Below are 27,587 nucleotides of genomic sequence, written 5' to 3'. Positions count from 1 at the left end.
CCAAACTATCTTACTTTCTGAAAAACCAAGACATAGGTACTTGCTCACATTTTTCTTTCAGCTCTAGTTAAATTCTCAGATCTCAATTTCATCCTAATATGGTCACCCTTTATAGTTCAGTATTATAGAGGACTGCTCCACTTCTCAAATTTTGTACTTTGTCGTTATCCACAACCTCTTTCCCTACTGTCAGCCACTAATAACTGTAGCTAACAACCTTATGCCAAGCAACTGGAGTTTCAAACTGAAAGCAACGGGGAGCTTCCAAGCTTTGAAGCAGAAGTGATGCAACCTATAATGATACAGCATCATTCCTTCCACTGAACTTTAGCTGAGCTCTTTACTCCAAAACTTAGCTAAGCTCTTTACTCATTCACTTCTATATCCTATGCAGTAAATTGTGACTTGTACCTATGAAGGGGCTATTAGCAACTCTTACTTGACTACAGTAGTAAGTAAAGGAGGGACGGGGGGAATCACAGGAAGAAAATGGCTCAAATAAGAGTCTTAAAGATAGCAATTTTGAAAATCTGAGGTTGATAAAAAAAAGTCAGTTGTCCTCTGTGATATTAACAAAACCAATAAATTACCATTTTTTGAGGACTGTTATTCTGAACTGTCTTTCCTAATCTTTGATATTAAATTTGCAGTAGAGGATAATTTTTTTTCTAAGACTTGCATTTGTTTCCTTCCTTCCTTCCTTAAGGTGAGCACATACTAATTTTACAATGTAAAAAATAAGAGCTAGATAAGGAAAAAGAAACTAAATGATTCACCAGGCTAGAGAGATATACTCTTATCATCTTCAGAATTTACAGTTTCTTCAACATCTCACTATGAAAAATTCATACACTAAAAAGTTGAAATTTACAGTGAACAAGGATAAACTCAGCACCTACATCTTTTGAATTTTTCACACCTAACTCATTATACATGCCTCACAGGTGTGCCTGCAGTGTGCTGAACATGGCCACTGGTTGATTTCATTAGTTTGGTCAGATTACACAAGCGTCTAATACAACCACATGACACATCAGTAATTCAATTAACTGGTAAGTGCTCACAAAATAATGGGCACACAAAGCATTTGCAGAGTAATTTCAGAACCTGTTATGCTCTGGGTATCCTCGCGGGCCTCTGAAGAAACTGGATTTTGGAATTATTCCAAAGCCTCATTCAGACCCAAGTATGAAACACACTGAAAACGACCCAGTTGTCAGGAAGCAAAACGGCTATAAACTAATGAGACTGATGTTCTGGGTTATTTCCCAAAGTTTTCTGTGCTGACAGAGTCTGTAAGTGCCCCATGTCGTCCTGCTCCAGCCACCATTCACATACCATTTTGTTTCACAGGAAAAGCCTTGAGACAAGGGTATGTAAGGATGGAATATATGACAGAACTGCTATCAGAAACCAGAAACAAGGGAGAGTTAGTAAATACATGGTGAAGGAACATGACTGACTACCTGAAAAAAAAAAAACCCTTCTTTCAATTTTCATGAGTGTATTTTTACTTCAGATGAAAACCAAAAAATTGCCACAACACATAAAGATTAACTTAATATATTTTTATTTTAATATTTATACCAACAATATATTTTATATTTGTACCAACATAAAAATAGGTATATTCTTTATGCTTATAGTTTTCACATGACAATAAAAGCTAAAACATTTATAAATTAAAACAAAACCAAAAAACAAATTAACCACCTTAATTCATTTAACATAACAAATGATGCTGCTTTGTTCAAATAATAACATTTTGCCCAAATGAAATAAACCATAAGTATTTGGTTTACTAGCAAAAAGCTGCAGTTTCAGATCCCATTCTATTTCTAAATAACAATACTTGTTCACATATGTATCTTGTTCAACTGGTATTGATAAATTCAAGGCTTTTTCTCCCTCTTTCAAGATAATCAGAACAAAATATTAATCACACCAGTCAAAAGTCAGTCCTGAAATGCCCATTTTAAAAGATGTGAATTGAAAGACTGAAAAGATCAACAACTGCCTTCACTGGAATGGGCATTAATCATGAGAACCTGGAGCAGAAACCATCTTTACGAGGTAACTTGCTATAATTACTAATGAGCGGAGGAAGCACTATCTGGGAACCTCAGCACAAAGCACCAACTATCAGGGTACAACTCTGAATAAGTATTCAACCTCTTCATGTCATGTCAGATCAGGTCTAAGGTGTACAACAGCTTCACACCATCCTTCCCCTCTCTCTCCTGTAATCTGTGTTCTGAAGCTTCAACAATTTTACTTGTTTTCAAATCAGATTTTAATTTTGAATATTTAACGCTATTGTTGATGTGCATTTCACTCTCCTCGTGTTTGCTAAGAATATGTGATAAATGCTGCCAATCTCTGCACCCATTCTCATTCTTCAGTTGATTTTTTCCCTCCCCAAAGAGTTTGCAGTACAGACAAAACACAGAATCTTTCGAAGTCGAATAAAGTAACCAGGATCTAGTGGTTTTCTCACCATTTGCAAGAATTCTTGTATAGTAAGTTTCTGAAAACTTCCTCCCTGTACTGTCTTTTGGGAAGTTAAAATTTCTTACTTGAGGTGGATCATTTTCAACTAGAGTGTCCCTCTGTTTAATACTCAAAATTCGGGGCCATGTACCTGGATCTGCAGAAAGCACAGCTGGAATAATGGAGTCTTCTGATGGTTTCTCTCCCAGTTGCTCTTGAAGTTTATCAGCTATGTCTGACACGGAAGGAGGTAAATTCACATTCTGTTGGACCACTGATGCGTCTAGGCTACATTCTGCTGAAACCTGTAATTCTGAAGTCTTTTCCTTTTTTTCTGGTATTTCTTCTGTTTTTTCTGGAAGTATGTTCAATGATCCATATAATTCTCTTTCATTTTCTTCTCCAACAGCATTCCTTTTTCTGTTTTCTGATGCTAGTATTTTTTTTAAGTTTGTTTCTATCATCTGAGGAAAAATAGATTATAATTTTCTTACATTATTAACACTGAAAAAAGTTAATGTATATACAAATGCCCAGTAAGCATATGAAAAAGATGCTTATCATTAATCATCAAAGAAATACAATTCAATACCATTACAAATCACCTCATACCCACCAGGATGCCTACAATAAAAGGAGTGATAATAACAAGTGTTAGCAGAGATGTAGAAAAACTGGAACCTTCCTAAGGCACTGATGGCAATGTAAAATGGAAAATAATGCAATTCCTCAAAATTAACAGTCACTCTGTAAGACACCCTATGTCATCCTATGCTGACACATATGGTCACCATAGTGACCCTATGCCACTTTTGAAGAGTGGCAATTCAAAAATGAAAATACATTAAGACTTGTACAAAATGATCACAGCAGCATTATTCACAAGAGCCAAGAAAATAGAAATAACAGTGTCGTATTATCCATACAATGAAATATTATTTGGCAATAAAATTAAGTGTGGTAAAGATACATGCTACAACTTGGATGAACCTTGAAAACAGTATATGTGAAATTCAGTCACAAGGTACCATATAGTATATGATTTCATCTAATAAAAATTAAAATTAGCTATTCTGGGGTCAAAAATGTACACACACACACACGAGTCAAAAAAAGAAATGTATGCACTGTGAAGGGCATCTGCTAGCTCTAGTATTTTAGTACAGGGTACAACCTGACCACGGTAAACAATGGAGCTCAGGAACCAAGAGCACTGCTCTGCTCTGAGGCAGTCCTGCATGCAGAAGCAGCACCGAGGCAGAGCAGGAGTGACATGATGTGGCGTGTGCCCTGGAAGACCACCCTGACTGCACCCTGGTCTCCAGTGCTCAGGGAAACCAGGAAACAGAGACGGCCAGGAGGCTGTGGGGCCAATTCTGGCAAGAAGGGACGGCGGTCAGGTCTAGGACTATGGTAGTGGGCACAGGGCAGAGCCAGGAGTGGGTTAGGAAGTAGAATCCAGGTTAGTTGGGAAATGAGTGGCACTGGGGGCTAAGACAGAAGAGTAAGGAATAACCCAAAGTTTCTGCTTGGACACCTGACTGGATGGGGGGTTATTTACTGATTTGGGAAACAAAGAAGGAAAGTAGGCTTGGCGTGTCAGTTGTGGACAGAGTTCCAAATATTTGTGGAACATTCAAATGGAAATTAGACAGACACACTGGTGTGAACCTGAATAAATATATATTCCAGATATATTCTGGAAGTCATCAAAATACATGTTAGCTGAAACTATGGGACTGGTAAGACGATACCAAAAGAGCATATTTAAGAAGAGACAGAATGCCAAGGACTATTGCTAATGTTATTTTTTTAAACAACCAAACTCAAGCCTTGGTCTTCTTTCTTTCCTTCTTGAGTGTCTTGGTAATGAATAGGTAGTCAAGTTGTCACAATTTCCCCCACATCTAAGACTCATCTTCCTGGGGATCATTAAATTGAATTCAGTGTAGATCATCAGGAAACTCAAGGCTTACATATAATTAAATGTTGGCATCAGAGCGAACACAGCATATACATATACATATTTTCTTGCAGGATCTTAGTTCTTCACATTACCTAAGGTATTATACATGAGGTAGAACCTAGCTGTGTGACTCTGGGGAAGACCCTGTCTGAACTTCAGTATCTTTAATACTATTTCGAAGGTTTTATTTAATTGAAAGTTAATAAACATTTAGTAAAGAGAATCAACCAGTTACATCTAATTAAAAGAAATAATTCTATTAATTAAAACATCCCTTTTCCCAGAAGTACTTTGAACATTTTTAGATGATTCTTTCCATATTTATTTCCAAGTATCACAACAACATGTTTGTATCACTATTTACTGATTTTTCCTCCCACTTTTAGGCATTGCTATCGACTTCTCAATGAGGAGGGTGCAAGTTTAGTTCTCTCTGCCACTGTGCTTACCACACACAGTCACCCTCCAGCTGCCTTCTCATCCTTTTTCAACTTTGGCACCAATGATATATTGGCCAGGTCATTCTTTGCTGTGAAGGCCTGTCTGGCCCATTGCAGGTCTGTCTGCATCTTTAGCTCCCACTCACTGATGCCAAGCTCTTAGCTGCAGCATGCGGGATCTAATTCCCTGTCCAGGGATTGAACCTGTGTTCCCTGCATTGGAAGGCAGAATCTTAACCACAGGATCAGTAGGAAAGCCCTCCCACACAAAATTAACTTGAGATGGATCACAGATATAAAATTTAAACCTAAAAAGAAGACAAGATAGGTAAATATCTTCATAACCTTGGTAGGCAAAGACACCCTAAACAAGAGACAAAAAGTATTAATCAGAAAAGCAAACAGTAAATTGGACTTTACCAAAATGTAAAACTTGGGCTTTTCAAAAACACTGAGAAAAGACAAAAACACTGTCCAATAGAAAAATCTTCCAAATACATTTTACAAAAGAAATGTATCTTGAATATATAAAGAATTCCTATCACTCAATAACAGAAAAGACAACCCAATAAAAAAAGTGAACTAAAAAAAAAAAGTGAGCTAAGACTTGGATACTTTACAAAAGATATACACGTGATAAAAAAAGGAATAGCAGTCATCAGGAAATTAAAACCACAATGAGATAATCATTTCATATTCACTAGAATAGATTAAATCAAAACAGACAACACCAAATATTGTTGAGACTACGGAGTAATTGGAACTAGTGGGGACGCAAAACGGTACAGGAGAAAATTACTTCTTGTAATGTCTGCAAAATGTCAAGTCTTAAAGCAAGCAAGCTTAGATCAATCAATTTCAATACTCATTTGAGAGTAATATTCAATGAAAGACTGACAAAAGAACTAAATGAGATTCTAAGAAAAATCTGCTTAATGAAAGCTATCAGGACGGTTACTGCAAGCTTGATCATTTAAAACTCATTAAAAGAGAATTACCTGTTTATACTCGTTAACACAACTTTGGCAGCAAAATCGCATCTGCTGACCTTCAATGACCAGGACATTGTTCCCAGCTCCTTTGCCGGGCAGGTACTCGCCACACTGCTCACAGCAATTCATCACTAGACCATTGGCCAGCCTGTACTTATTAAAGCACTGGTTACTGCATAGCTTGTGTGTCACGTTGTTAACGCTGACTTCATGCCGAATCTAGAAGAAAAACCAATTTACTAAATAAATCAACCAGATTTGCGTCATACCTGATATATCTATTTTTTTTTTTCAACAAAGAATCTCCAGTAATTTCTCAGTGGAAGAAATATTCAGGTAAAAGACATTAAAAAGCACATTATACTACTCTTTTATTTTTATCTTTGATTTCTTGTAAAAAGGAAAAATAAGATTCATAGAATAAAAAGCAGTAAAATAAGAGATATTTAAGAATAACAGAAAATGAATTAGATAGGTTTTGATATGACTTGATTAAAACAAATGGATAGGGAATTTGTAGGTATTATAAACTTCACTGCCCTAGAAAACAGGGGTGGGGGATGGCCAGTGGGCACCAGTATCACCCACTTTCAGGATGGTGTCTGTAAGGACCTAAGTTCTTGCTCTGCTCAGCTCTGTGGTAGCTGAGATAAAATCCTGTCCAGAATTTGCATGGCTACCTGGTAACCCAGACCAAATTCAGCCAACTGAGCACTCCCTGGATGCCTGGGAAGACAGCAGTGACACCTAGGAAATGTGGGATGACCTACATAGATCCACTCCATTTATTCTATGTGTTCTTCTAGGACTGGTTGTTTCCTTCATGTCCTGAACCTACATTCATTGTCATTTAGTGTGGCCAATAAGAACAAAATCCACCATGAAACCACTGCTTTCTTTATGACTGCATTCAATTCCACATAAGCACATGTTTACTCCTCATTCTATGGGAAGGGGACGTTTGTTAGGAGACAACTCTAACATACGCCTATTCTTCCCTTCAACTTCACTGAGGGAATTCAGGACACATCTATTAGGTAGATCGCAGAACATACAGTAGCACCTAAAAGTTAAAATTATCCTGGTTAATCTAGATAGTAACTTAAATAAAACTCCAGACCTCTGTTAGTTTATTGCAGATTGTACATCTTGATTTGTTCAGAACTCTTTTTCGAAGATTCTGGCTGTCTTCATAGGGAGACAAATGAGATGTACTAAAACATTTTGGGAAGGGTTCACTTGACTCCCCTTGAGGAACAACAGTAGCTTTTTTGGTAGGTGCATCTCTGAAACGCAAAGGACAGACACAATTTAAGAACCTTTCTTTTTGGTCGTGCTGTGTGGCTTTCAGGATATCGGTTCCCTCAGCACCCCAACCAGGGACTGAAGCCAGGCCACAGAAGTCGCCAAGGAACTCCCCAGAATACTGCATTTTAATAGAAGTCAAATATATGAATAACAACTGACATTTTTCATTTTCTCATGATTTAATCCTAGGAATCAACTATAATTTTTGGATCCATCCAGAAAAAATCCACATTTTGGTTTCACTGCTAAGAGTTCCTAAATAATATAGGAAGAGATTCAGAAATATTTTGTTGAGACTCATGGTCGTCCAGTGGCTAAGACTCTGTGCTCCCAATGCAGGGGGCCTGGGTTCAATTCCTGGTCAGGGAACTAGATCTCACATGCCACAGCTAAAGATCTTACATGCCACAATGAAGACTGAAGATCCCAAGTACTGCAACTTAAGACCCAGCACAGCCAAACAAATAAATAACCATAAATTAACTAGAGCAAGTATTGTCATCATAGGTTGACCTTTAGAACCTTGCCACAGGTTATGACTTCTAAAAGCATACAAAAAGGGGACAATCAACCAGGTAGACAAGATAGAGCGTGGGGGAAAGGGTGAGGAAAAGGCAGTGGAAAAGAGAGGGTCCATTTATCTCAATACCTAAACTCCATTTTCCTGCCAAGAGTAAGTACAGTACAAATGACCCACAGCTCTGATGTACGCTAAGCTAACTCAAATTCTGTAAAGTGGAAGACACCTGTGCATCGATTCTACCTATCGATCTCTGCAACTCTGTAAGGACATTCAGAACACACATGCATACTACCAGTGTCCAATCATATGGAGGTGTGTTGAAGGGTACAGCTTACTTTTTACATGTCACATTGCGTTTCTTTGGAGTACGCTTATGAGAGAAGGAAGAAAGGCAGGTGGTAGAACAGAAGAGATGAGCTGATCCTTTTCGCTGATAAGCTGTCTGTCCCTTCTGTAAAGGTTTTTTGCAGTTTGCACAAGTGATTTTAGCTGCTTTAGTGGGTTGCTGTTGGGCAGAAGACTGGAATATCTGTTTAGGAAGCGAGGCCACTGGTGATAAAGAATCCACCCCTGGCTGTTTCTGATTACGGGGAAAGGATGCTGACTGGGAGATCCAAGAATCTTAAAAATAAAACACACAAGAAAGTCACGAAACAGTTAAACATTCACATCAGAAAGATACTTAAAAATTTTCATTTTGCACAACAGAGTATTAAGGCAGGCTTGTTTTACAACCCAGCAGAACAATCTGCTTCATATTCTAAGTGAATAAAGCTATACTGTGCCAGCAACAGAAATGGTGGTCCTGGAATAGTACACTGAGTAACCAGAATCTCTAAGTAAGACCCTCTGTGCTACAAATTTGCAAGTAATTTAAACTGAGCCTTGGTTTTCTCAGCTACAAACTGCAGTAACACCCGACCTATCAGTGTTATGAAATCTAAATGAGAGGGAATTCCCTAACGGCCCAGTGGTTAGGACTCTATGCTTTAGGTGCCAAGGGCCTAGGTTCAGTCCCTAGTTGGGGAACTAACAAGCCAAACAGCAGGAAAAAAATAAAACACCGAATGAGGCAATGCATATACTAAAGCATCACTTTTGTACACAGAGCATTTCCTAAAGCACTTTTTCTCTTCTAAGAAAATATTAACACATTATAAAAAAATGTGCAAATATAGACTACAATCTAGTATGCTGCTGCTGCTGCTAAGTCACTTCAATCGTGTCCGACTCTGTTCGACTCCATAGACGGCAGCCCACCAGGCTCCGCCATCCCTGGGATTCTCCAGGCAAGAACAATGGAGTGGGTTGCCATTTCCTTCTCCAACTCATCAAAGTGAAGTCCCTCAGTCGTGTCGGACTCTTCGGGACCCCATGGACTGTAGCCTACATCATGAATGTAGGTAGGCTCCTTCATCCATGGGATTTTCCAGGCAAGAGTACTGGAGTGGGTTGCCATTTCCTTCTCCAAAAATCTAGTATATGATATCCATTTTGATAACAACTTCCCCCTAACATTATGAAAAATTTAAAGTATATAGAGAAGCTTAAAGAATTTTACTGTGAACACCCACATGTCCACCATGTAGATGCTATACTATTTTACTGGTTTTGCTTTATCACACCTTTCTATTTATTCATTTATTCTATTTATTCATTCAAGATAGATTCTAAATAATCTTCTTATGTAGTTCAAGTAACTTGTAGATATTAGTACACTTACCTCCATAATACTTCAAAATACATGAAATTTAGACATAGCATTTTAAAGCAACTCTGTCTACAGGTACTGTAGACTATTTCCAGGTATCAGTGAGGTGGTATGGGCAGGAGACCCAGCTCTCCTACCTTTACACAGGCACTCTGCTGTTTGCCTCAAAATGGTACAGGTTATGTATGGGTTACAGTGCCTTAACATGCATACGATCATTTGGGAATCTTGTTTACACAGAGATTCTAAACTAGTAGGTCAAGTGAGGAGCCTGAGATCTGCATTTCTAATTCACTCCAGGGTAATGATGAAGCTTTGAGAGAAAGCCCAAGAGTGAGATGAGAAAAATGGCCCAAGAGTACTGAATTATTTTGTAATCGCTCTTCAAAAATAGCTTTTGTCATTAGCAAAAGGCCTATGGCCCCCTCACTTATTACAGCTCCAAACAACTTTCAGAATACTAGCAATATTAACAACTCTATTTTCACTTCTAAATTCCCATGTGCTGCTTCTAATTTTGTCCTTTTTGACATTTTATCTTAATAGGCAAAAACAAAACAGAACCAAAAAAGTAACCAAAGAAATTCTTTCACTCCACAGGAAGATATGCTGGCAAACATGAAGTATATTCCAATAAAGATTTTTAGATTTCTTTTTGGGTATAAAACACATCTTATAGCATCTTATTTCCTTGACCAGGGATTGAACCTGGGCCCTCATTCGAAGTCCTAACTACTGGGCTGACAGAGAGTTCCCCTGATAAAGTTTTTATTACCAAATGCCCGTAAGTTTATTGCTTCACCTGCCTACTTCTGAACTATTTCTTTAGAAAACAAAAATTACATGTTCCATCTATAAAATACAGGATGCATTCTGGGATCAACTTCTCTGTAGATCATGTGGATAACAAAGCAGATTTAATGACAGAAATAAATGCAAAGCACTGCAAGATTTCCCATTACCATTACCATGAAAGAAAAACTGGGCTTTTTATTTTTAGCCATGCCAGGTGGCTTGTGGGATTCTAGTTCCTTGACCAGGGACCAAACCCATACTCCCGGTGTGAAAGCATGGAGTCCCAACCACAGAAACGCAAGGGGATTCTTTGGGCTTGTAAATTTGTATACTTACCCACACTTAAAGGGGACACAGTTATACATAATTATGAAAAGTAAAACTTCTACTGCTAAAAAAATAGATTTTCTTTCACTTTAGCTTTGACGCATACATAAATAGAGCAAATGTTTTCTTTGTTCATACTGCAACCATTTAATTTATCCTAATTTCCAAGTTTATTTTAGTATTATTTATCTTTGTCTGCACTGGGATTCTGTTGCTGTGCATGGGCTTCTCATTGCAGTGACTTCTCTTGTTGCTGAGCAGGGGGCTCTAGGGCCCAAGGGCTTCAGTAGTTGTAGCTCACTGGATCTACAACACAGGCTCAGGAGTCATGGCCCACGGGCAGCCCTGTGACATATGGGATCTTCCAAACCAGAGACCAAACTCATGTCCCCTTCACTGGCAGGTGGATTCTTAACCACTGGACTGCCAGGGAAGTCCCTCAAAGTTTCTTCTTCCATCAAATTCCTATTTTATTATATTAGTGTCTCCAGGTTAAATAAAAGAAGTCTCAATCACATTTTTCCACGCTCTGTCCCCAGAGTAAATTTTAAGAGAAGGGGCCCAGTAGATTAATGCAAACCCCTCCTTACACGCAAGAAAAACCAAGACTTAGAAGGCAGAGGTGGTCTGCCTGAGACCAGTACATGCCAGACACACTATTTTGAGTTTTAGGTATTCTTTCTTCGCACATCCAAACTCTACTTCCTAAAGAATAACATCTTAGTATTTCTTAAATGTTGGTCTGAGTGAAGTTACTTTAGTGTCTCAGTGGGGTTTTTTAGTTGTTAAAGAGCAACACATACACGTGAAGCTTGAATATCTTAAGTGCAGAGCTCAATAAAGAAACCACCTACCAATGCAGGTGCCACAGGAGATGCAGGTCCGATCCCTGGGTCAGGAAGATCCCTTAGAAAAGGGAATAGCAACCCACTCCAGTATTCTTGCCTACAGAATCCACTGGAAAGAGGAGCCTGCCAGGCTACAGTCCATGGGGTCACAAAGAGTCAGCCATGACTGAGCATGCACACACCTATACTTTTATGACCACCACCCAGATAAACACACAGAAAGGTCCTCATGTCTTTTCAACTCAATCACTTCCCTTCTTTCCCACAAGCCGTACCTGTCCTGACGTCAGAGTAGTTGTCTTATTTTGAACTTCACATATGTCATCACGTAATCTGTACCCTGAGTTTCACACACACTGAAGATAGCTGTTCATCTGTTCCCACTGTTGAGTATTCCATTATGTGGTTCATACTATTTATCATTTTATTTCTGATGGACATTTGGAATGCTTCCAATATTTTGGGCTGAGGGGACATCAACAGTTTACTGGATAGGGGGATCTGATAAGCAAGGTCTTGAGTGACATTTCACTGTGTATGACACAGAGTGGGCAGGACACAGGACCGATCTTTGCTACTCAGGGGAGGAAGCTACAATGTATAGGGGGAGGACTGTCTTCCAATTTTTTTTTTGTCTTCCAATTTTTGACCATGATTTCTGTACATGTCTTTTAATGGTTTCCAGGGTATTTATCCTGTTCAGTATTTGTAAAGATTCTCGAATGCAAAGGTTAATGTTTTTTCTCCATTTTAGAAAATCTTCAGTTACACCTCTTCTGCCTCATTTCTTTCTTCCTTTCTGGGACATTAATTACATGTCCTTTTCATCAAGTATCCTAAGTCTCTTCCGTTCTTTTCTGCATTTCCCCCTTTCTGGTTCTCACTCAGTCTGGATAATATTCTGATAAACCTAGTTCATTCACACTCTCTTCAGCTGTTCCTACAGGTAACCTACAGTTAAAATGTAGACAGATAATCCTATTACCACACCCCTCATGGACTCACTTCTAGCATCTGCTTTTTTCTCTTGATTGTGTTGTTAGATGGCCTGCCTTCTCATATCCCTGACTACCATTTCTATATGAAAAACTGGGGAAAACATTGAGACTCTGGATTATGTTCACATTCCCAATCCACAGGTCAATGGTTTTTGTTGTTTGTTTTGAAACCAGTGTCCTTCCTTGCAGGCCCCCATGAGTCTGCTAAAAGTCCCCTTTAACTCAGTGGCCATTTCCGGAATTGACCAAACTCGAATTACAGAAGAGCAACCCCAAGAAGATAGCGTCATCTCAGATATGACAAACCTCATTTTCCCAGTGCATTTGTAGCTCTATAATGCTTCTGACATTTTATACATTTTGTCTCCCCGCCATTATTCTCTGTAGGAGGGACAGGAGTTACCTATCAATTGTTAGTTTAAAATCTATTATTATCAGAAGCAGAACTTCCTAGAATCAGTATCCAGGCCAAAAATGCTTATAATCCAACAAAGATACAACACAGATGCCAAGAACAATTTCCAGGTATTCTCTTGGATGAGATTTTTGCCATTTACATAAAGATACATGATGACCGAAGAACTTTCAGTGTAATACAGTATACCCTAAAGGTTAATGAAAAAATTAAATAACACAAAGTCCATTCTAATGGACACAATTCTATTTTCATAAGCTGTTAAACAAGTTTTATCTGTCATTTATGCAGAGCCATAATTTTTTTAGGATAAAATCTGAACCCATATATTTAAATATAACTCAACTCCAGAAATTCTCATCTTGCTCTTTTTTTTTTTTCCTGTGCTGCAAAATATTCACAGCAATTAAAGACAGACACTTTGAGGGAGCTTTGACTCTGAATAATAACAATTTCAACAGTAATATAATTGCCGCCATCTTATTCTGTATGTCTTCTGATAAAATTCATTAGTTTTACCAAAGCTGACAGCAGGCAAAAACAAAATTTGGGATTAACACTAAAATTAGACAGCTTTCAAGATGCTATATTCCATTTTAACAAAGAAAAAAGCAGCAACAAGGCATTCCTTTTGAAAAGTGACTCCACCTTTCAGAAAACTTGACACATCTTCACCATCACTCTTCACCTGACAACTTGGTAGACACTCTCTTAAGAATTCTGGACCAAGTGGTATTATTTAAAAGGACATAGTCTGTAAATTCTGTCCCCCAAAGTAGAACTTCAGAGAACCCAGGAACACTGTAAATTCATTCAAACTTCATAGATAACAGGAAGGAATTGCCTCAGCATACACAAAATAGTTCAAATGTAGCTAAGAACTTCTTCATATATATGAATGAATATCAAGTGAGTCCTTTAATGCTTGTTTTTCTGCTATATTTTAAAATCACTGATATTTCATGTCATGAGAAAATATCATAGTAATATACAGTTTTGAATTAATGAGATAAAAGGATGACAAGAATGAAAATACATCTAAGTAATCTAAACAACTTTTGCAAGTTTCAATTATGTCCACTATTTGAGTGGAGTGACAGTATCACATCTAACCACAGTATGCTCCTTTATAGTTAAGTTTATCAAGTTTATGTGCTATGCTTTTAAATTGAAAAGCATGTTATTGATCCATTTCACCATTAAATACACAACTTCAATTTACTTCAGAAAGTGAAAAATAGGTCAAGGCTGAAGCATCAAAGATATACATGGCAAGGTTTATGATTTTAACTTAAGAGCTTATATGTACATAAGATTGAATTCATGCTTCCACAAATATACATCTAAAATTTAGGAAATAATTACAAAACAAGAAATAAGTGAAAGAAACAAATCAATTATATTAGAAATAAAATTTTTTTAAAAGAAGAGTGAACAGATCCAAAAGAATGATTTTTCAATGAACATTATTTCAAGTCTTCAACATCTTCAACTGTTTTTAAGCTTATCACATCATTCTTCACAGAGATCACAAGTTTTTTATATTATTTCTCATGTTTCACTCAATCAATAAATAAAAGATGTACATGGTAATAAGTAGATGACAAACATGAATGAATAAATTTATATTTTGCAAATCTATTTTTAAAAGTTCAGTGATATATAAATTTGGGCTTTCCTGATAGCTCAGCTGGTAAAGAAGCCACCTGCAATGCAGGAGACCCTGGTTCAATTCCTGGGTCCAGAAGATCCCCTGGAGAAGATAGGCTACTCACTCCAGTATTCTGGGGCTTCCCTGGTGGCTCAGCTGGTAAAGAATCCGCCTGCAATGCAGGAGACCTGGATTTGATCCCTGGGTTGGGAAGATCCCCTGGAGAAGGGAAAGGCTACCCACTTCAGTACTCTAGCCTGGAGAATTCCATGGACTGTATAGTCCACGGGGTTGCAAAGAGTCAAACACAATTGAGGGACTTTCACTTCACTTCAAAGCATTCTTGGCTAAAAAATTCCATGTACAAGAGCCTGGTGGGCTATAGTCCATGGGTTCGCAAAGAGTCGGACATGACTGAGCTACTAAGCAAGCAAGCATGATATATATATTAAGGAAGTTATCACCTTTAAATGGTCAGTTTAGCAAACATTAAACAATATTCCTACTCCTGAGGACAGTTTACAACATGGAAAAAAGCCCAGAATTTTTTTATGAGGGCCATTTTGCATTTACCATGAAAAGCTTTAAAAAACTGACATCTGACTTAGCCGTTTCACCTACAGAAACTTTTCACTAGAAAATAAGTGTGCTAAACTTAGAGATTTGACATGTCAATCAATATACTACTGATGAAATGTCAAATGCTTCCCCCCAGGTCAAGAATAAGACAAGGGAGTCCAGTGGTTAGGACGTGGTACTTTCACTGCTGAGAAGTTGGGGTTCAATTCCTGATTGGGGAACTAAGATCCCATAAGCCCCACAGTGCTGCCAAAAAAAAACAGACACGACTTTATACTTTGATCACTCCTATTCAACATTACATAAGAAATAAAAGAGGATGTGCCAGGCTAAACTATTTTCATAATAAAACAGATTATTTGTCTTTTTCACTATGCTGGCATTTGCACTAATGGTGCAAAAGCAATGATGAGTAAAACTGCTCACAGTGGAACCCAACTGTACTAGAAAAGTTGTCCTCACTATCAGGCACATTTACTTCTGCTGTTCTTCTTCCAATACCGACAGGTCGACACGATTCTGATACTAAACACCTGGAGTGAGCACCAGCCCTGCTTAAAGACACATCCACAACAAGACTGCCCTCCCTTCACATGCCACCTGGATTCCTGGCCAACTGGCTGCAAATCCGGGAGCTTCCTAAGGCCACTTCAGGTTTGATAATTTGCTAGAATGACTCAGAGAACTCAGGAAAGCTTTATACTTATCATCAGTATTATTTAAAGGATACAAATCAGGACCTGCCAAATGAAGAGACATACAAGCTGAGGAGAGGGAGGATCCCAATGCAGAGCTTCTGCCCATTCTCTGTCAATCAGGTAGTGTCACCCACCGGGCATGGATGAGCTCACCAACCAGGAGGCTACACTGATCTCAATGTCGAGAGTGTGTACTGGGTTTCATCACCGTGTGGACATGAATGATGGGATTATTTGCTGCAGGTGATCAGACAATCTCAGCCTCTTTCTCCTCCATGGAGGGTGTGCTGGCTCAAAGGCCCAACTACTTGAATCACATGGTTGGTCTTTCGACCTTCCCTTAGCCTTAGAATTGGTTAATCTCAAGGGTTCAGCCTCTCTCCCAAGAAACATGGACAAAGACCAGTGAAATTATTTATTATACAAAAGAAGTCCTTGATGAAAAAGTAAAACTTAGTATGAATTTTACTGAATTTCAGCCTCTGATTACATCTTAATACTCTGTATGATGAACGAGGAAGCTGTATGATGAATGGGGAAGCATCCAGAAGCCACTTCCTTTTCATAACAAAGTACAATGAGACACAGTGGAAAAGCACTTGCAAAACTTGCACTGCAGGCTGAACTAGCCTTGAAAGAATGACAAACTGGTTACATTTTCTTAAATTAAGCTTTTCATTTCAAAAAAATAACTGTTTGTTGCCAATGAGAAAATTTGATGTTTCAAGTGAAAATCAGAATGTTTGAAAACTTGCATCTAACACTGCTAGCTTTCTAAGGTGTCAACATTTAGAAGACCTAGGTAACTCAGTGAATCAACACTTACAAATAATGAAAGCACAATGTTACCAATTCATTCAAAGGTAAAATTCATCTGAAGATTAATGAATTTTAGTGTAATAATGTATGAAAAGTTCATTGTACAGTTTCAGATTCCACACTGTAAGAACTTTTAAGAAATGACCACTTATCAAGTTTTGGAGCTATGTCAAAAGGAAAAGAAAATATCCATAATTAACTAAAAAGACTAGTAAAATATCGCTCCATTCTACAATCATGTATGTATGTGAGGCCAGATTTTCTCCTTATACTGCAAACAAAAGAAGACAATGCAACACATTCTATGTAGAACTCAATCGGAGGAGCTAAATATACTGTCTTCAACTAAGCCAGAATAACGTCACTTTTTTCACTAAATTTCTTTGAAAGTAGTTATATTTCATTAAAAATATGTCACATAATACATAATTATTGTTAAGTACTTTTCAAATTTAAGTTTTAATTTCTAGTATGATAACAGATAAAAACAAACAAAAAACTCTGGGTTCCTCAATCATTTCGAAGAGTGAAACTGAGTTTGAAAGTTTGAGAATGTCCTTTAGAAATAATAAACAATGTAAACAAAGACATTTAGTGTGTGGAGTTTCAACAGTTAAAAAAAAATGACAAAACATAAATGCCTTTAGAGGAATAAATATCTCAGACAACAGAATATTTTATAGTCACTGAAAATTCTGTTTTTAAAATGACATAACATACTTAAAACTTACATTAAAAAAGTCAAGAGAACACAAAACTATATACAATATGCTCTAAATTCTATTTTTAAAACCACAGAGGCAAAATGATTGATAGCAAACAAACTAAAATTTTAACAGCTATCAGTCACTTCTACTTAGTGGGTTGGTAACAGATACTAGTTCCTTATTTCTAACTATGATTTCTTTCAAATGTTGTGTAATGTTCTCATTATCAGAGAAAAATATTAATTTTAAAAAATTTTAAAGAAAAAAATATACTAGCATTCCATTAAACAATAAGTGATTCGGTTCTTAGCTCTTGTTACTTTCTAGTTCTTTTCTAAAATTCTAAGTTGATAGATGGCCAAAAGCAAACACAAACAAAAACCAAAGAACAAACAAAAAAACAAAGGGCACATTAAGTCATGAAAAAGCTGAAAAAAAAAGATTTGCTAAATTTTAAATAACTTTCATTGTATTTTACCAGAACACGAATGGCCACAGAAGTGTATTTAAAATATAGATCTCTGATTTAAAGAAAGTTTTCCAAATTTAAAATGAAGAAACTAATAAAGTGCTAATTTAAAACAAAAATCAGGAACAGTCCAAGAGTAAACACTTGAAAAATCTGAAAAATCAAGTTATGTAATTACAAATTAAATTATTATGTAATATTACTTTAATCCTTTAGTTCACTACCCATCTTTTATCCTAAGAATTTTACATTAAAGATGGTAAACAAAGATGGAGGTAAGAATTATGGGAGTTTTCAGTTAAAATACAAAACACTTGGGTAAACTGCAGTTTTACTAAGTAAAAAAAAGTCTATTTTAATATGAAAGTTAACAAAAAAAATTTCACATATAGAATAAATAAACTGGATATAGGTACTAAGAGTAAAAGCCAAAAGCTTACAAATTTAGGGTGAAAGGAAAGTATTTAGTATCACTCACTGCTTACCAGGACTATGATGAGTTGTAAATCCTCCATTCTGAAATTCACCTCCTGCCACATTCATTCTACCAGGATTAAAAGGTCCTACTGCAGTCTTGGTCTGTGAAGTTAAAGACGGGGTGTATGTTTGCATATTAACACCAAAATTACTTGACTGAAGTCCTTTAGCGACATCTCCCAAGTTGGAATTCTATAGTGATGTTATATTTGTAATCATTAAGTTCATATCTCGCCCATCATTCAGAGCTTAAAACCTGCTTCTAAAGTTGTAACATTAGTAATATGAATTTCACAGTCGATTCTGTAGTGATAACACCATTACCCATTCCTGCATTTACCTTACTTCTTGAAAGACTGGAAGTGGAGAAATCCAAATCTTTGGTTCTGTTTTTAGTTCCAGGAAATCCCCATTCAATAAAACTGGAAGAAACTGTCTTTTCCCTTCCATTTGTTTCCATGTCCTCTTCATCATCAATAACAATTGTCTCACTTGTATTTCCCTTCTGAGAAGCCAAATATCTTGAGGAAGGAAGAATTACAGAATAATGTCCTTGAAGCTTTTTATTTCTTGATGCAGGAAATACAAAATGTCTTTGATCAGCTATTACTGGAGCAGAACTTGAAGGAGGTTGTATAGATTCAATAAACACAACATCATCATCATCACCATTATCACCTTCCACCAATGAGTTTCTAGATCTATTAACTAACGGACTAGCTGGGTCACCAAATGAGTCTCCTACATCCATGAGACTAGCTGCCATGGCTTTACTCCCTAATAAGATAGGAGTCTGTTCAGTCAAGTCTAATCTTCCTGCTGAACATTCACCCATGCCAAAGAACCTGTAACAGAAAAGAAAAAAAGTTCAAGTAAATTATGATTATTACATTTTATTGCAATTAAATAGCATAAGTGAAATTTAAAATTCTTTTCTGTGATTCTATTAGTAAGTTCTTCACTGAAATAGAAAATAGTACAAAATAATTCCATCTCCAATAACCCAGGGTCCAAATACAGTTAGTATACCAGATATATCTTTATCTACTAAAATTATTATATTGTCCAAACTATGTTTCCCTAGTGTGTGTTTTTCAAATTCTCTGCTTCCAATATAACTATGTAATTAAATCATTCTGAAACTTTTTTTGTCATTGTCCACAAATTGCCAGATACTATATTATAGGTTTACGTAAAATTCTGAAAAAACCCATGAGGTACATATAGTTTAATTCATTTTATAGATCAGGAAACATATGGGTAAGCCCGAATAGCATTTCCACTCAGGGCTCTAATTTTAGGCCCCAAATTCTTAGCCTTGGTTTTATTTAACAAACACTTCTGTGTACCTATATGCACTAGAGAACGACAAAGGAAAGGATCCAGATCCAAATAATTGGAAGAATTTGGAGAAGTGAAAGATCAATGGAGCAAAGCTCTCAAAGCAGATGAGACAAGAGGAGGATGAGGATATGCACAGCACCAGGTGGTAATGAAGCTAATCATGAACAAGAAATCACCTTTATCTCAAAAGCAAGAGGGAAAAGTTAAGTGTATGGCTGTCCCTCAGTACCCACAGGGGGTTTGGTCCCAGGATATCCACAGAGGCTCAAGTCCTACAGTTGGCCCTCCGTATCTGAGGTTCCACATCCACAGATTCAACCAACCCTGGATCCTGCAATACTACAGTATTTACTGAAAAAAATCTATGTATTAAGTGGATCTGGGCAGTTCAAACCCATGTTGTTCAAGCGTTTGTCCAATTATAACTGGAACGTATATAAGTATGTAGAAACAATAGATGGAAAGCTGAGCTAAGTTTACAAACGCTGGTTTCAATTTTCTTAGAAGCTCAAGACAGTGAAAGAGGTGGGATCTGTAGGGGTACTGAATAATTAAGAGAACTCATACAGCAGTCATCATTCAATTTTAAACATTTCATACTGAAATATGCTAAGTAACATTCTATTCTAAAATTTTCCCAACTAATTTTAAGTGATAGTACTTAGTCATACAATAGATAATGTTTATTCTTAATGGGTGCTGTATCATTAAATATAGTAATTCGGTAAATGCTTAAATAAGTGAGGTAGGAACTATTCTTTGTCTCATTTTACTGATCAGGAAACTAAGACTCAGAAGACGGTAAGTAATCTGCCTGGCCTGCCCAAGTCTCCACTGCTGGAAAGGGTGGAATCAGAAGTCAAATCCAAGAAATCTGACTCTATAATCTATTTCATAGACACCACATTATATGCAATTATTGTATACAATTTCTTAAGTCCTTGTTTTATTAAGATGAAACAAAATTAACAGTCATGTAACTGTACTTCAAAGATAAATAACAAATCTAAGGAACCAGTTAAAAGGGTTATAAAGGAAATATGAAAATTAGGATCAGAATTAACACCTATCCAATAAGCTTATAATGTGGTTGATTTTCAAATGAAAGAGGCAATAACTCGCCTAAACTAAATCATGAAATTTAAGAACTGTTATTTACACACACACAAATTCTTGTTAGTTCTTTCTGTATTTGAATAAATCTAAAAAGGAAAAGAACAATTTCTGGGGAAGAGCAACAGCTGACTCCATGGTGCCCTCTGGTGGCTGTTAGGTTCTATCTTGATCTTCCCAAAGAAAATAATAGGGGATTCTTTATGCTCAGCTCATTCCAGTCATCTATTTCTGAAAAAAAGATTAAGTATTTATCTATTTTCAAATTTCAGGTTGTAAAAAAGTTAAAACCCAACCCTGCTGCTGCTGCTGCTGCTAAGTCGCTTCAGTCGTGTCCGACTCTGTGTGACCCCGTAGACAGCAGCTCACCAGGCTCGCCCGTCCCTGGGATTCTCCAGGCAAGAACACTGGAGTGGGTTGCCATTTCCTTCTCCAATGCATGAAAGTGAAAAGTGAAAGAGAAGTCGCTCAGTCATGTCCGACTCCCAGCGACCCCATGGACTGCAGCCTACCAGGCTCCTCCGTCCATGGGAGTTTCCAGGCAAGAGTACTGGAGTGGGATGCCAGGGCCTTCTCTGAAACCTAACCCTAACCACTATTAAAAGTCACTGTTTATATACTTTAATTATCATTGTCTTAATTCTATAAACATAAGCCTACAAAAAAGTTTTAAATATTTCTATGATATTATCCAAAAAGAGAAAAGGTTAAAGTTTAGCTAAGGCACTAAGCAAATTACCTCACTTAATTGAGTTTTACTTTTCTAAACTGTGAACTTGTTCATACTATAAATGGGGATAAAAAAAAAAGACTGAGGTTTTTATTGTGATAACTGGACATACAGGTCCCTGGTCTCTGACTGGATCATATTAAAGAGTGCAAAAATGATAAATCTCTCTCTACCGAGAAGGTATTTAGGCAAATACTTTGGCTCCACCCTAGGATTTCAACAAATGTCTCAGATCAGATCAGTCGCTCAGTCATGTCCGACTCTTTGCGACCCCATGAATCGCAGCACGCCAGGCCTCCCTGTCCATCAACAACTCCCGGAGTTCACTCAGACTCACGTCCATCAAGTCAGTGATGCCATCCAGCCATCTCATCCTCTGTTGTCCCCTTCTCCTCTTGCCCCCAATCCCTCCCAGCATCAGAGTCTTTTCCAATGAGTCAACTCTTCGCATGAGGTGGCCAAAGTACTGGAGTTTCAGCTTTAGCATCATTCCTTCCAAAGAAATCCCAGGGCTGATCTCCTTCAGAATGGACTGGTAATTAATCTTAAATATTTTGTCTTCCTGTGGTATCTTTTGGAGAAGGCAATGGCACCCCACTCCAGTACTCGTGCCTGGAAAATCCCACGGACAGAGGAGCCTGGTAGGCTGCAGTCCATGGGGTCGCTGGGAGTCGGACAGGACCGAGCGACTTCACTTTCACTTTTCACTTTCATGCATTGGAGAAGGAAATGGCAACCCACTCCAGTGTTCTTGCCTGGAGAATCCCAGGGACGGGCGAGCCTGGTGGGCTGCAGTCTATGGGGTCGCACAGAGTCGGACACGACTGAAGCGACTTAGCAGCAGTAGCAGCAGTGGTGTATTTTTGTTAAAAATCTTTATTGAATGTGTTACAATGCTGCTTCTGTTTCATGCTTTGGTTTTCTGGCCAAGATGTATACGGGATCTTAGCTCCCTAAACAGGGATTGAACCTTCACCCCCTACATTGGAAGGCGAAGTCCTAACTCCTGGACCACCAGGGAAGTTCCCTTCCTGTGGTATCTTATTCATCTACAACTATTTAATTTTCATCTCGATACAATGAAAATTAATATGAAATTAAAGGAATATCCACACAGAGATGTGTGGAATCTAATGGGAGTTCCCTGGTTGCTCAGTGGTTAGGATTCCAGGTTTTCGCTGCTGTGGCCCAGGACTCAATCCCTGGTCAGGGAAGTGACTTCCCACAAGCCTCACAGTGCAGCCAAGAGAAAAAAAAAATTGGACTAGAATTTCAGCCTAACTAAAAAACTAGGCTGAAACCCAAGCAAGACTCTTATATGCAAATTATCTCTAGGCTGTAGGTAATAACCTTGCAACGTTAAGAAGGTATTTCATTATCGGTAAAGGTAAGAGTTAACACTAAAACAAAGACACAAATTAGGGTCGTTTGCCCTATTGTGTTTACTTTTATTCTAGTTTTTATTTCCTAACGATTGCTAGTTATCTTTTCAAAAGATTACACTAAAATATATATAACATAAAATGCTATTTTAATCATTTTTAAGTATGCAGTTCAGTGTTATAGTTTTTTAAATATGCCTTTTTAAAGCTGCAAAAATGTCTGCTGAATTCTTAAGTTACAACTCAGTATCATTAATTTCCTGAGATCACCTTCAATTAAAAAAAGTTGAATACTTTACTAGCCAGTCAATACTCAATTATGTTTATGCACAATTTGGTAGAACTTACATATTAAAATGACTCAAAAAACAGTAGCTAAAATAGAAATGGTGTTATTAATATGACAAGATTAGCACTTGATGATAAAGGTAAACAAACCTGCTCACAAGCCTTCAAATATTAAAATCACCAAGAAAGTATTTTCAAATATTTAATCACTGCTCCAAAGGTTCATTTTTGGCTACCTATTACCACATCTATATCTTCAAGGCTCTATGAAACATAAAGGACGCATGCTATAAAAATTTGTTGATCACTTAGTAAGTTCTAGAACACATTCTAGGGCATCTCTGAACTTATACTGTAACAGATCTTTTGTAATATAAAAATATTTGTATATTTACATAAAAATAACATCAATTTCAAAGTTAGCTTCCTGTTACAAGGATTCCCATTTAAAATCAAAAACTAAATAAAGGTGTATGATGATTCTCGAGGTTTTACTCACAACTGTAAAGAGACAGGAAAAGGAAGAATCAAATGAACAATCACAACAAACAGCAGGAGAACTACTTAAGTACCTAATAGGCACTTAAGAGACGGTAGATTGATCACACAAAACTAACTTCAATCCCTTCTAAAATCCCCATAAATGACAGTAAAGTTCCTACTCACAATGAAAAACTAAAGAAGAAACAAAAGCAAAAAATCTGATAAGCTGAAGAGCAGGTGGATGAATAGTTAACCAACTCTGCCTGAGACAGCCTAACTCTAAAACAGTAAAGGAAAAAACTGAGAAACCTCTGACTTAAGCTGCGGAATCATCAAAAGGCTCAAAGCCTGTAACTCCTGATATCACTGGAATAGGGAGCAGACAGCTAAAACAAGGAGGATGTGAAATTCCAGGTCCCTTCCCTTTCTCACTTTGATGATCACAGGTCTTCCCCCTTTCTGGCCCAAGTTCTAGACTTCTCTTCTTTGGAGAGGATAGAACAAAAGATCTTTGTTTCAGGTTTACCAGGCACTGGTGAATGCTTCAATATCATGTATTTGAAATGCTCCCTTTCCCGGCTGATTTCCAGAGAGCGGGCATCCAGACTTCAATCTTTCAAGCAGCAGACTCTTCCCCAGAAAACTTCTTTCTCAGAAACACTCCTTTCTGTGGAATTAGGAACCCCCCAAAATGAAAGACCTAAAGATAATGACTTCAGAGGGTCTCCATCAATTGGCTAAAAAGATTCATCCTACAGTGAAGCTCCAAGTTGAAACATTCCACTCATTTTTCTAATCTATTTTCTATTTCTCAATTCTTAACCATGAGTAGACCAACCAAGGATTATAAAATATCTGAAGAAATCCTCAAATAAGAAAAACAGTCCTGACATATATATATACTATTGATACTGTGCATAAAATAGATAACTGAGAACCTACTGTACAGTTCACTAAACTCTACTCAATGCTCTGCAGTGACCTAAATGGAAAGGAAATACAAAAAAAGAGGGGATATATGTATATATACAGGTATAGCTGATTCACTTTGCTGTACAGTAGAAACTAACACAATGCTGTAAACATAACTATACTCCAATAAAAAATAATGTAAAAGAAAAAGTTGTTAAAAGAAAAAAAGGAGAAAGAGAAAAGTGCAGGAAAAAGAAAACAAAATCGAAATCCACACAACTATCAAGAACTCTAGCCGGACACATGACAAGCAAAAGACCATAAAAAATTGCTATTTCTAGTATTAAAAAAGAACTTCTAGAAATAAAAAGCTTACCAAAAATGGAAAACTCAGTAAAAGGACTGAAAAATAAAGCTGAGGAAATATCAGAAAACAAAAAACACAAGAATTGTAGCTACTGTTAACAATGTGTGTGTGTGTGTTTCACATAACTTACGGGCTAGGCACTGTACAATCTTCATAGCAATTGGGAACACAGACACAATTTACTCACGTATAAAATGTGGATAAAAAAGTGTATTTAATTGAATAAGATGTGCATTTATAAAGGTTCAGTTATTGACTCTTATTTAGTTTGCACTTGCCAAAGTAATAAGAGAGCAGAGATACAAACCAGGTATGAAATCTGACTGGCACTAAACCTAGTCCTTCCCACACTGTGCTCACCTATGCTAGGAACCTGCTGTTGAGAAAAGTGGATTTTCTAAGTGGTAATAACTGAGCCAGCGATTTGTTATCCTTCCAATCTTTTAGTCTCCACTAGTTCCCTTTTCCTAATAAAGTCCCTCATAGCTCTAGAACCCTGTCCACATTCCTTCACCTCACACAACTACCACATAATCTGAAATATCATTTCAGGTATCCTATGAAAATCACCCAGTCAAAACAATATCCATTCCTAAAAGCTGTCTAACTAATGAAATGTGCCATGAAGCATATCAGAGTAAGTGCACAGTCGAGTCTGGCAAGAAGCAACAACAGCAGAGGGAAGGCAGGAATAATACTATGAGAAAGAGCAGTATTCACAAGTTTCTTTTTGATGACTGGTGAAAAACTGACCAGCTGGAAGGACAAAATAGGCAGGATCTAAGACTGTACAGAATCCCAGATAATAAATGTAGAATCAGAGATTTTTTTAAAAAAATCATTTTGAGACACTTTACAAAATTGACTCAGGCAAGGATTGGTGTTAAAGTCATTAACGCCAACAGGTGACAGGGAACTGGGCATTTTATTGTACCAAAATGAACAGCACTTAGGTTACTTTTTAGTAACAAGAAAAAAACACACATCAACTTGGTAATGGAGACTGTCACTACCAATTTAGTAATTCGGTGGTCAATGAGAATCGCTACTAGGGTAAGAACTAGATTATCTCTTAAAAAAAAAAAAATCTCCTGATGTGATGCTTGCCAGAGTTTTATCAGGATACAGAAACACAAATCTTCCTCAAATATAAGACAAACACACACACAAAGTATTGTGTCCATCAACCTTAGAAAACGATAAGATTCAATCAGTCTAGTTAATTCAACAGTATGGAAAAAATTATTTCTAACCATTAGAAAGCAAAAAAAATGTTAAGAAAGCATTAAAAATGGAACATCTTAGAACTCTAAGAGAACACCAGTGGTGTAAATATGAGCAGGCACTCCCCATGCTTTCCCAGGGACTTCCCTGGCTTGGCTCTGGGGACAAGGTCCACTCCAGAAACTAACTCTCTGCCTTCAAGGTAAGAGAAAGGTAAGTTCCACAGAAGCACACTCTGCTGCTGCTGCTAAGTCGCTTCAGTCATGTCCCATTCTGTGCGACCCCACAGACGGCAGCCCACCAGGCTCCCCCGTCCCTGGGACTCTCCAGGCAAGAACACTGGAGTGGGTTGCCATTTCCTTCTCCAATGCATGAAAGTGAAAAGTGAAAGTGAAGTCGCTCAGTAGTGTCCGACTCTTAGCGACCCCATGGACTGCAGCCTACCAGGCTCCTCAGTCCATGTATTTTCCAGGCAAGAGTACTGGAGTGGGGTGCCATTGCCTTCTCCGGAAGCACACTCTAGTACTGCGCTAACTGTATTCCACAGACACGCAGGGTAAAATTACTCACCGTCGACGCTTTCCTCCTTAATTACTATCACCGAACTATCACCAGACTGTCCTGAAGGTGATTCCTGGCCCTAGAACGAAGAATGAAAACGGACTTCGTTATAGCCAACCCAGACGCAGCACCAGTTCACCAGAGAGGAAGCAAAGGGACAAGAAGCCTCAGCGCTCCTCCACACACACACCCCCCCACCACGGCCGCCGAGGCACCAGGTACACAAACACCGAGGCTCCGCCACCACCACACAACCACACAGTCCCTGCGAGCCAAAGGCGGGAGGCGGAGGGCGAGCGCGGCCTCGAGCCCGCGGAGACGCCTATCCCCCGATTCGGCCCGCTCGCCGCCGCTGCTGTCCCTCAGGAACCCACTCGCCCGCAGCTCGCGTCGCCGCGGGGCGGAAACCCCCGTGTTGGCCCGGAGCCCGAGACCTGCCCGCTCCGCGTCCGCCATTAGAAACTCGCCCAAATAAGCCGTGAGAAGACGCCGCGCCAGGGTCTGGGCGGCCGAAGAGAGGACCTGGTGCGGGGGAACTGTGTCCTCACCCCCAAACGTGCGGACCCAGGGTCGCTGCCGGGAGAGTGCGAGCTCGGCCACGAGAGCCCACAGAGGCGCCCCTTCCCCCACCCGGCGACCCCCGAGGCCCGTCGGCGGCCGCCTCACTCCGCCCTCGCGGCCGCGCCCGCACTCCCGCAGCCCGCGGGCCACCCGCCAACGCGCCTGGGACATCAGCGGAGCCGCCGGCAGCCGGAGGCCCCGAAGCGGCAGCGGCGACGGCGGCCGCGCCGCGGGGCGCTCGTCCCGGGTCGGTGGGAGGCTTCGGAGGCCGCCCTCACCCATCTCCGCCTCCCGGCGCCCCCGCCTCCGGAGGCTGCGCCGCTCCCGGCCACCCCCACTGTCGGCGGCCCTGGACTGGAGACACGGCGGGGACAAGCCTCACCCGGTTCTGGATGCGGCTCAGCGGAAC

The 27,587-nt window shown here is 38.6% G+C and overlaps 1 protein-coding gene across 4 annotated transcripts; it reads right to left on the bottom strand.

Annotated features, from left to right (window-relative positions):
- Positions 1 to 1,547: 1,547 nt before the first annotated feature.
- On the bottom strand, positions 1,548 to 27,587 carry ZMYM5 (zinc finger MYM-type containing 5). Of its 4 annotated transcripts, none has more exons than NM_001195018.1 (8): positions 27,341 to 27,540; positions 26,627 to 26,696; positions 18,554 to 19,058; positions 18,222 to 18,315; positions 8,055 to 8,340; positions 7,009 to 7,174; positions 5,895 to 6,107; positions 1,548 to 2,954 (listed from the first exon to the last, which is right to left on the bottom strand). In NM_001195018.1, the coding sequence occupies exons 3-8, from the start codon at positions 19,046 to 19,048 to the stop codon at positions 2,187 to 2,189; spliced, it is 2,022 nt and encodes a 673-aa protein (NP_001181947.1). In that variant the 5' UTR covers positions 19,049 to 19,058; positions 26,627 to 26,696; positions 27,341 to 27,540; the 3' UTR covers positions 1,548 to 2,186. The 4 variants fall into 4 exon arrangements, with proteins under 4 accessions (NP_001181947.1, XP_005213843.1, XP_005213845.1 ...); XM_005213786.5 differs by having other exon boundaries at positions 1,554 to 2,954; positions 27,457 to 27,587; XM_005213788.4 differs by lacking the exon at positions 27,341 to 27,540 and adding an exon at positions 27,166 to 27,253 and having other exon boundaries at positions 1,554 to 2,954.

The sequence above is a fragment of the Bos taurus genome, chromosome 12, assembly GCF_002263795.3.
Source record: "Bos taurus isolate L1 Dominette 01449 registration number 42190680 breed Hereford chromosome 12, ARS-UCD2.0, whole genome shotgun sequence".
Classification (NCBI taxonomy): domain Eukaryota; kingdom Metazoa; phylum Chordata; class Mammalia; order Artiodactyla; family Bovidae; genus Bos; species Bos taurus.
Note: the sequence above shows the minus strand (reverse complement) of the source record. Positions and strands in the feature narration are given on the sequence as shown.

Bases quoted from the DNA above. Each gene is read 5' to 3' on its own strand.
- ZMYM5 (XM_005213786.5), bottom strand. From the start codon at position 19,048: ATGGGTGAATGTTCAGCAGGAAGATTAGACTTGACTGAACAGACTCCT. The intron at 18,316-18,553 runs GTAAATGCAGGA...TTAACTTCACAG, and splicing joins CCAGTCTTTCAAGAAGTAAG to ACCAAGACTGCAGTAGGACC. The intron at 8,341-18,221 runs GTAAGCAGTGAG...TTTATTTTTAAG, and splicing joins TACAACTCATCATAGTCCTG to ATTCTTGGATCTCCCAGTCA.